This window comes from Capsicum annuum, chromosome 12, assembly GCF_002878395.1.
Source record: "Capsicum annuum cultivar UCD-10X-F1 chromosome 12, UCD10Xv1.1, whole genome shotgun sequence".
NCBI classification, from domain to species: Eukaryota; Viridiplantae; Streptophyta; class Magnoliopsida; order Solanales; family Solanaceae; genus Capsicum; species Capsicum annuum.
The window spans coordinates 220,047,168-220,057,920 of record NC_061122.1 but is presented as its reverse complement, the minus strand read 5'-3'; the positions used below and the strand labels follow the sequence as shown (position 1 = coordinate 220,057,920).

The 10,753-nt window shown below is 36.7% G+C and overlaps 1 protein-coding gene across 2 annotated transcripts in view; it reads left to right on the top strand.

Moving 5' to 3' along the window:
* The first annotated feature begins 365 nt into the window (after positions 1-365).
* The window catches only part of LOC107851371 (sugar transporter ERD6-like 6), a 28,369-nt gene continuing 17,981 nt past the window's right edge, over positions 366-10,753 (top strand). The window contains exon 1 of one of the 2 annotated variants that reach the window (XM_047401183.1): positions 366-792. In XM_047401183.1, the coding sequence (XP_047257139.1) occupies positions 577-792 (216 nt within the window). In that variant the 5' untranslated portion in view covers positions 366-576. Of the gene's footprint in view, positions 793-10,309; positions 10,693-10,753 lie in introns of those variants that run through there. The other variant, XM_016696370.2, reaches the window with a different exon arrangement.

Here is a 10,753-nt window from a genome sequence, read left to right as displayed (position 1 = left end):
GTATTTAAAATCAGTATAAGAATCAAATAAAATTAAATTAAAATTAGTATAAGTGTCAAATAAAATGAAATAGAAAGAGTATTTAAAATTAGTATAAGAATTAAATAAAATAAAATAAAATTAAAATTAATATGAGTGTCAAATAAAATGAAATAGAGAGAATATTTAAAATTAGTATAAAAATTAAATAAAATAAAATAAAAATTAATATAAGTGTCAAATAAAATGAAATAGAGAAAGTATTTAAAATAGTATCAAATAAAATGAAACGGTGAAAGCATGTTAAACTTTTTATCATGTGTAATTACAGTCGAAATCATTAGTCCTGCTAGATTTGCCAACTCATATAATTTTCGTCTCTTTCTCTCTGTTCTTCTTACAGCAAGTACATGTCACCTTTAAAAGACAAAAAAGCAAACATTTGTTTAACTAATTGTAGCATCCCAATAATGTCCATATTACTTGTCTGAATACCAAGGACTTGCTGTTTCTTGATCTATTACTAATATAACTAGTAAATCCCATCTTGGGTTCTTGCATTCTTGAATTTTAACCCAAAAAAAAGAAGAAAAGAAGATGAGTTTTAGAGAAGAGAAAAATAATGAAGATGGAAGAGGAGGAGGTGGGGATCTAAGGAAACCATTTTTACATACTGGAAGTTGGTATAGAATGGGTTCAGCACAAACTTCCAGCATGTTTTTGGGTTCTTCACAAGCTATTCGTGATAGTTCAGTTTCAGTTCTTGCTTGTGTTATGATCGTTGCTTTGGGTCCTATCCAGTTTGGTTTCACTGTATGTATTGCTATTCTTTATTCACCCCCCCCCCCCCCCCCCGCCCCCCCCGTCTTTTTTTTTTAATAGCTAGAAGGAGCTCCCGCGTTTTTTGCTCACTCGAACTCATGATGTTAGGATTGCATGTGGAGGGTACTTACTATTCGAGCAACCCTTTTTTGTCTCATTCTTGATCCCTTTTTCTTGTTCAAGTTCTTTTTTGCTTCCTTGTTGGCTCGAACTCACGAACTTAGGATTAGAGGTGGAGGGTACTTACTATTTGGAAAACCCCTCATGTCCCATTCTTTATCCCTTTTTAATTTTTTTTTAATCGTCAGAAGGAGCTTCCACCATTTTTGCTGCCTTGTTGAATCGAACTCATGATTTTAGGATTTGAGGTGGAGGGTATTTACTATTTGAGCAACCCCCCTTGTCCAATTCTTTATCCTCCCTTTTTTCTTTCTTGTTGACTCGAACTCATGAACTTAGGATTGGAGGTAGAGGGTGCTTATGATTCGAGCAATCCCTCTTGTCCAATTTCAGTTGTTGCTTGTATTATCATTGTTACTTTAGGTCCCATTGTATGTATAGCTTTTCTTTATCTCTTTTTTAATTTTTTGTTTATAGCCCTCCCCGGAGCTCCCGCTTTTTTTGCTCCCTTGTTGACTCAAACTCATGATGTTAGGATTTTTTTGGCCCCTTGATGACTCCGACTCATGATGTTAGGATTGGAGGTGGAGGGTACTTACAATTCGAGCAACCCCTTTGTCCCATTCTTTATCCCTTTTGTTTTTATGCTCATCCCTGAGAGTTCCTGCCTTTTCTGCTCTCTTATTGACTCGAAGTCATGATCTTAGGATCGGAGTTGGAGGGTGCTTACGATTCGAGATATCCCTTTTGTCTCATTCTTGATCCCTTTTTCTTGTTCAAGTTCTTTTTTGCTTCCTTGTTGACTCGAACTCACAAACTTAGGATTCGAGGTGGAGGGGTACTTACTATTTGAGAAACCCCTCATGTCCCATTCTTTATCCCTTTTTAATTTTTTTATGGTCAGAAGGAGCTCCCGCCTTTTTTGCTCCCTTGTCGAATCGAACTCATGAACTTAGGATTGGTGGTGGAGGGTGCTTACAATTTGTGCAACCTTCTTTTTCCATTCTTTATCTCTTTCTTTTTCTTGTTCAAGTTTCTGTTTTCTTCTTTGATAAGTAGCGATTTCCTAAAAGATGATAACTTCGAATGAGGATGAAGTGTTTTACTTTTCTCTTTTAGTGGTAGAAGGGATCAATTTTGCTAAAAGGTCGAGTCTTTATTGGCATTCTTGTTAACTTAATCTGTAGTAATTCTAGAGATTGAATTTTCCATTTGGATAGGTTGTGTTTCATCTGGTGTAATTGATAAGTCTATGTATCAACATAACCCTCTTTGAAGTCTTAATGTTCCAAATGCTTATTTCTTATGTAATCTGCACTTTCTTGGCTGGTATGGGAATGAGAACGAACCTTCGACCTTTCTTTTAACTGATAAAGGAGTCAGTTTCGCTAAAAGGTTGAGTCTTTATTGGCATTCCTTTTAACTTAAATCTGTAGTTTTTTTTTTTTTTTTTTTGACGAAGGTAACAGATTTTGTGTATAAATCATCAGCACATAATGCTGGGAGCGAAAATTTATATCAATGACCCAACAGTCAAAAGAACAAAAACATACACTTCCTCTAGATCTTATCTCTTCTTACAAGGATCTTAAGATATCTATAGTAGAAATTGGATCATCTATATACTTTGAACTACACCAATAGCAAAAACTTATAATGCAATTCATTTTTAACTTTTGTATAGAGCTGCTCCTGTCTTCAAATCACCTAGAATTCCTCTCTTTCCATAGCGGCCTTCCCCCTCAGTATTCCAACTTAATAATGCCTCTTCTGTAGCATGGTCCATCTAATGCCTCTGAAGTTGATAAATAGATTCCATAGCTGGGTCACCACTTTACAATGAAGGAACAGATGGTTAATTGTCTATGCGTTCTTTTCACAAAAGAAACATCTGGAGCACTAATGTATGCCCCTCTTCTGTAGGTTCTCCTGAGTTAAAAGCAGCTTCTTTCACAACCAGCCAAGTAAAAATAGCTACTTCGTGTGGAATTTTGATTTTCCATATAAGCTTCCATGTAGAAAATTAATCTGAGAACCCATCTGGTTCATGTCCTTGTATGCAGAATTTAGAGTGAAAATGCCCTTACTATGACATTTCCATCGTAAGGTGTCTTTCCCTTCCTGTATCCCTTTGCACTGGTCTAGCGTGCCATAAAAACTGTCCAATTTTCAATCTCCCAATCTTGCATCAATCTTCTATAGGTTAAATTCCAACCTTGATTAGACCATACTTCATGTAGAGTAGATTCTTGCTGCTGATTTAGTAATAAAATGTCAGAAAACATTTGCTTGAGAGTAACATTCCCTAACCAGTTATCCTGCCAGAACAGAATCCTCTTGCCATCTTTCACATTAAAATCAATTCTTTCGGAGAATCCATGCCATAAGTTCCTAATTGATCTCCATAAGCTGGTTCCATAAGTGGTATTCACTTCTTTAGTCTTCCAGAACCCATCATTTCATACCTTTTTGTAATCACAGTGCCCTATAAAGTTTGTTTTTCCTTGGGCAGTCTCCAAAGCCGTTTCATTAGAAGACTTCTGTTTTGCTTTCTCAGACTTCTGATATCCAAACCTCCATGATTCTTGGCCAACAGTACGGTTTTCCATTTGACCAAATGGTAAACTTTTTTCTCCTTATTGCTGTGCCACAAAAAGTTTCTTCTAAGAGCATCAATTCCTTCTTCCACATTGTTAGGAAGAGGAAATAATGACATCAAATAGGTAGGTATAGCATCTAAGACAGAGTTGATCGGCACCAATCTTCCTCCCATTGATAAGTAATGAGTTTTTCATCTCGTTAATCTTTTTTCGCATCTTTCCTGAACACCATTCCAACTCTCCTTGGATTTACTTTTTGCTGCCAAGGGCATTCTTAGGTAAACTGTTGGGATCTTCCCTATCTCACTGCCCAAGATTCCAGCCAAAATTTGAAACCTTGTCACCTTATTAATTGGAAAATATGACTTTTTTTTCAATTAATGTGGAGACCTGAAGTGGCCTCAAACAGAATAAGGATAATCCTCAAATACTTCAACTGACTCTCCTCCGCATCACAAAAAATGAGAGTATCATTTGCGTATTGAAGGTGCATTACTTCCACCGCCTCATTTTGTCCCTTTGATACATTGAAGCCCTTTATCCACCCATTGTGGTGCATAGTCTTCACCATATTGTTAATTGTTGTTTTTCAACGTTTTCGGGTACAAGAATCTGTAATTTGACACAATTACTTCAACACTAATTCAAGTTTAAAACAAGAACACTATGAAGTATAACAACACCCTCAACACAAGATCAAAGTGATCTTTGTAAGAAGTGTGTTTTATTTTTTCAGAAATTAAGATGAAACAGAAATGTAAAGCTAAGTCCCCCAACTTCACGGAGTGTCCTTAAGGAATAATTCCCCTCACTGTACTCGAGGTTTTGGAATTTTCCTCACAGGATAAAATGGTTTTCAATCCAACTATAGTGGTACCTCAAATAATTGGATTCGTTGAACTCACTCAACGATTTGATTGATCACAAGGAATGTTTTGAAGACAAGAAGAGTTTGTATTTCAGAAAATTTTTCATACCAAAACCTGTGGATAAATGCAGGTCTATATAGCCATCAAGTGCCCCTTCCGAAAGGTGGCAATGGTTCATCCAAAAAGGTGTATCCTTTGGAAGAGTCATGTCTGTTCATTCGAAACATTGTGTCTTTTTCTGAACAGACACAACTATCTGAACAGTCACTCCTTTTCCAAAACAATGTCTTTTCATAAAAGGTTGTGTCCCTCCATTTTCCATTCACACCAATTGAACCCAACAATCCCCCACATGAATGGGGAATGACTATTCTTTGTAAAACTTTCGGACAAATATGTGATCATCAAGCAAAGACTGATTGCATTAGGAAAAGTGGTTTCCCTTTGAACTTTCCGTAGTGAACATGCATTGAATGCACTCGGTCATTCGGTAGATTTGATATCTTTGAACCGTCGAGCTTTAATGTACACCTAGACAACACATGTCACACAACCAGCCTTTTACCATTTATAGTTCTCACGGTTTTGTTCTTTTCAGCCATGAACACGTCTCGGTCTCATGAGAGCTTAGAGAATAGGCCTTTACTATCATTCTCTTTGAAGCGGCTTCCACTTCGCCCTCACATAGGTGATTTCTAAACGTTCAACCCTATAGATTAAACTATTTGGTCAAATCTGTCAAATTTAGATAATCATTAAAAGACTTTTCACCTTAAGTCTTATCCTTGTTTACTAAACATTATTTACATCATGAGAATGAGTTGTTATTTTGACAATGTTAAACCTATGAGACACAACTTTGTTTGATCTCCTTGAACGTAGCTCTTGGGATCTCCAGTCTGCTAGGTAGAGTTATCGCTATGCTGACTTATCCTAGGCCTTAAACCCATTCCCTTGGATGTTATCTCAATTTCTTCTCTAGATAGGCCTTTTGTAAGTGGATCCGACACATTATCCTTTGACTTCATACAGTCAACAGTGATAATTCCACTAGAGAAAAGTTCTCTAATGGTATTATGTCTCTGTCTTATGTGACGAGATTTACCGTTGTACATCATGCTCCCTACCCTACCTATCTCCGCTTGGCTATCACAGTGTATACATACTAGTGCCACTGGTTTGGGCCAATAAGGAATATCTTCCAAGAAATTCCGAGCCATTCTGCTTCTTCACCGGCTTTATCTAATGCGATAAATTCAGATTCCATTGTGGAGCGAGCAATACAAGTCTGTTTGGATGATTTCCAAGAGACCGCTCCTCTACCGATAGTAAATACATATCCACTCATGGATTTTACTTCGTTCGATCCGATAATTCAATTTACATCACTATATCCTTCAAGTACCGCAGGATATTTATTATAATGCAAAGTGTAGTCTTGAGTGTATTTAAGATACCTCAAAACTCTTTTCATTGCCATCCAATGAGTTTTATTAGGATTACTCGTGTACCGACTCAACTTACTAATAACGCATGCTATGTCTGGTCGTGTACAGTTCATTATATACATTAAACATCCCAATACTCTTGCGTACTCCAATTGTGAGTCACTTTCACCTTCATTTTTTCGAAGTGCAAAGCTCACATCCAATGGAGTCTTGGCAATACCAAATTTCATATACTTGAATTTGTCAAGTACCTTTTCGATGTAATGATGTAATGAGACTGTGATAATGCCAACCCTTGTGGAGCTCTATGGATTCTTATCGCTAAGATCACATCCGCAACTCTAAGATCTTTCATATCAAACTTGATCTCGAGCATTCGTTTCATTGCATTTATGTCTGAAATGTCTCTACTGATGATCAACATATCATCCACATATAAACACACAACGACTTGGTGATTTGGAGTGTCTTTAATATAAACACATTTATCACATTCATTAATTTTGATTCCATTTGCCAAAATGGTTTGGTCAAACTTTGCATGTCATTGCTTAGGTGCTTGGTTAGTCCATAAAGTGACTTAACAAGTTTACACACCTTATTTTCTTTTCCTGGAACCACAAAACCTTTAGGCTGTTCCATGTAAATTTCTTCCTCCAATTCTCCATTTAGGAATGCGGTTTTCACATCCATTTGATAGATTTGAAGACCATATACCGCCGCCAAGGCAATTAACATTCGAATTGACGTTATCCTTGTTACCGGCGAGTATGTATCAAAGTAATCAAGGCTTTCTTTTTGTTTGAAGCCTTTTACTACAAGTCTTACCTTGTATTTGTCAATAGTACCATCCGCTTTCTTTTTTCCTTTTGAAGATCCATTTAGAACCTAAAGGTTTATTTCCTGGAGGAAGATCAACCAACTCCCACGTATGGTTGCTTAAGATTGAATCAATCTCACTATTGACTGCCTCTTTCCAAAAGGATAAGTCCGAAGACGCCATCGCTTCCTTAAATGTTTGAGGCTCATTTTCTAAGAGAAATGTTACAAAATCCGATCCAAACGAAGTTGACGTTCTTTGATGTGTACTACGTCTTGGATTCTCATCATTATGTACATTCTTACTTGGTTCATCTCGAGGTCATTTAGACCCTCCAATAGACTATTCATGTCTAGTTTTATACGGATAAATGTTTTCAAAGAATTCAACGTTATCTGATTCAATTACCGTATTTTTATTAATATCCGGATGTTCGGATTTATGAACCAAAAACCGACATGCTTTACTACTTTTAGCATATCCTATGAACACGCAGTCCACTGTTTTAGGTTTTATCTTAACCCTTTTAGGCATAGGAACTTGGACCTTTGCTAGACACCCCCACACTTTGAAATATTTCAAGTTGGGTTTCCTTCCTTTCCATTTTTCATAAGGAATTGATTGTGTCTTACTATGGGGAACTCCATTGAGTATTCGGTTGGCTGTAAGGATAGCCTCCCCCACAAGCTTTGCGGTAAACCTGAACTTATAAGTAAGGCATTCATCATTTCCTTCAAAGTTCGTTTTTTTCCTTTTCGCAATTTCATTAGATTGAGGTGAATACGGGGCCTTAGTTTGATGGACAATTTCATTTTCTACAAATATTTCGGCGAAGGGAGATTCATATTCTCCGCCCCTATCACTTCTTATAGTTTTGATCTTTTTCTTTGATTTATTTTCAACTTCAGTTTGGTATTGCCTAAACGAATCTATTGTTTCATCCTTACTATTTAGCAAGTAGACATAACAATATCTAGTGCAGTCATCAATGAAAGTTATGAAATACTTTTTCCCACCACGTGATGGTGTTGACTTCATATCACAAATGTCAGTGTAGATTAAGTCTAAGGGATTGGAATTCTTTTCAACGGACTTATACGGATGCTTAGCATACTTTGATTCTACATAAGTTTGACACTTTGATTTATTGCACTTAAAGTTTGGCAAAACTTCTAAGTTAATCAGTTTCCGTAATGTTTTGTAATTAACATGGCCTAGTCGTTTATGCCACAAATTGGGAGACTCAAGCAAGTAAGAAGAATTTGAATTTTTATTGATTTCAACATTCATTACATTCATTTTGAATAGGCCCTCATTGAGGTAGCCTTTTTCTACATACACTTCTCCTTTACTAAGTACAATCTTTTCGGAAACAAATACACATTTGAATCTGTTCTTGTCTAGAAGTGAAATAGAAATCAAGTTCTTTCGTAACTTAGGAATATACAAGACATTGTTAAGTGTCAACACTTTGCCGGAAGTCATCTTCAAGCACACTTTTTCTGTTCCTTCCACTTTTGCAGTAGTGGAGTTTGTCATGTAGATTTTTTCTTCTACTTGAGCTGGAGCGAATGTCGAAAACAACTTCTTGTTAGCACAAACATGGCGGGTGGCACCAGAATCCATCCACCATTCACGAGGATTTTCCACCAAGTTGCATTCGAAAAGCATAGCACACAGATTATCCATTTCTTTCTTAGACTCGGCCAGATTTTCTTGGTCCTTCTTCTTCCCTTTCTTCGGGGCATGACAATCTGTAGACTTGTGGCCAATCTTGCCACAGTTGAAGCACTTTCCCTTGAATTTCTTTTTGGATTGATTGCTTTCATTTCCAATTTTTTTTTGTTTTTTAGAGTTGTTTTGGTCATCTTCTACAATGTTTGCTCCACTCATTGCAGAATTGCCTCTTGACCTTCTTTCCGCAGCCTTGTTATCTTCTTCAATGCATAGTCGTTCAATCAGATCTTCGACTGACATCTCCTTACGTTTGTGTTTCAAATAGTTTTTGAAGTCTTTCCACATAGGTGGTAGCTTCTCTATTATTGTCACTACTTGAAATGTTTCATTCATAATCAAACCTACAATAAAGTTCATGTGAATACTAAGAACATTTTTAAATTGTTCAACAACGGTATTTGTCAAAATCATACCTTTCGCTAGGAGATCATGGATGATCACTTGTAGTTTCTGCACTTGGGAAACAACAGACTTGTTGTCTATCATTTTGTACTCTAGGAATCTTGCAACAAAGAACTTTTTAGTTCCGGCATCCTCCGTCTTGTACTTCCGTTCTAGCGTTCCCCATAACTCTTTTGCAGTCTTGGTTCCGCTATACACATTGTAAAGGTTATCTTGGAGACCACTTTAGATATAATTTCTGCAAAGGAAATCTGAGTGTTTCCAGGCCTCCACAATCACGAAGCGTTCTTTTTCAGAGGTTCCCTCGGGCACCTCCGGAGCTTCCTCTACCGTGAACCTTTGAAGACACAGAGTTGTGAGGTAGAAGAACATTTTCTGCTGTCATCTCTTGAAGTCAATACCTGTGAACTTTCCGGGTTTCTCCGCTGGTGCCATAGCTTGCGGAGCATTAGTATGACTCGTCGTGGCAATACTACAATTTCCGCCATAGTTGTTCCAGCATCATGCATTTGACTATCAGTCATTATTTTCCTGTCACCACAAGACAGTACCTTAAGTATATCGAAATACTTATTAAAAAATTGCAGCAACTTTAAACACTTCTTGTTTCTAGTTTAATGATGAAGTTTTTATGACTTCCAATCGTCAACCGAGTGATCTTTAACTTGTGATGAAGATTTTATTTCTTCAAAGCACTAGTTAAGTTCAAACGGAGTAGAAAGCTAAAAGCTTTAATCTCTAGAAACCAAGCTATACAGATTTGAAAAAAAAAACTTTAGTGAAAAGAAAATTTCACCAAACAAGCAAAATTTTTTTTTTTTTTCTTTTTCTAAAGATTATTCCTTAAGATTGTTGTTTTTCAACGTTTTCGGGTACAAGAATCTGTAATTTGACACAATAACTTCAACACTAGTTCAAGTTTAAAACAAGAACACTATGAAGTACAACAAAACCCTCAACACAAGATCAAAGTGATCTTTCTAAGAAGTGTGTTTTATTTTTTCAGAAATTAAGGTGAAACAGAAATGTAAAGCTAAGTCCCCCGACTTCATGGAGTGTCCTTAAGGAATAATTTTCCTCACTGTACCCGAGGTTTTGTAATCTTCCTCACAGGATAAAATGGTTTTCAATCCAACTATAGTGGTACCTCAAATAATTGGATTCGTCGAACTCACTCAACGATTTGATTGATCACAAGGAATGTTTTGAAGACAAGAAGAGTTTGTATTTCAGAAAATTTTTCATACCAAAACTTGTGGATAAATGCAGGTTTATATAGCCGTCAAGTGCCCCTTCCGAAAGGTGGCAATGGTTCATCCGAAAAGGTGTATCCTTTGGAAGAGTCATGTCTGTTATTCGAAACATTGTGTCTATTTCTGAAAAGACACAACTATCTGAACAGTCACTCCTTTTCCAAAACAATGTCTTTTCATAAAAGGTTGCTTCTCTCCATTTTCCATTCACACCAATTGAACCCAACATTAATTCCTCCCCTTATCAGAATAAAAAGAAAAGGTGACAATGGATCACCTTGTCTCAAACCTCTTTGTGAAGGGAAAAACCCTTCAGATGAACCATTTATCAACACCGAGAATCTGACAGTGCTAAACGAAATCTAATTTACCTAACCCACTTCTCACCAAACCCCATCTTCTGCAGAATTTCAAGAAAAGTTCCAGTTCACGTGGTCATATGCCTTTTCAATGCCCAAATGATCCCTGGAGTCTTTATCTTTTAAGTCTGGAATCTACACATTCATTAGCAATCAGAACTGCATCAATCATCTGGCTGCCTCTCAAAAATGCCATTTGTTGTGTATCCACTAGCTTATGCATCACTTTCTTCAGCCCTCTGTGAGAATCTTGGATATTATCTTGTATATGCTCCCTATTAAGGTAATAGGTCTGAAGTCTCTCAATTCCTTGGCCCCATTCTTTTTAGGAATAAGGGCTATAT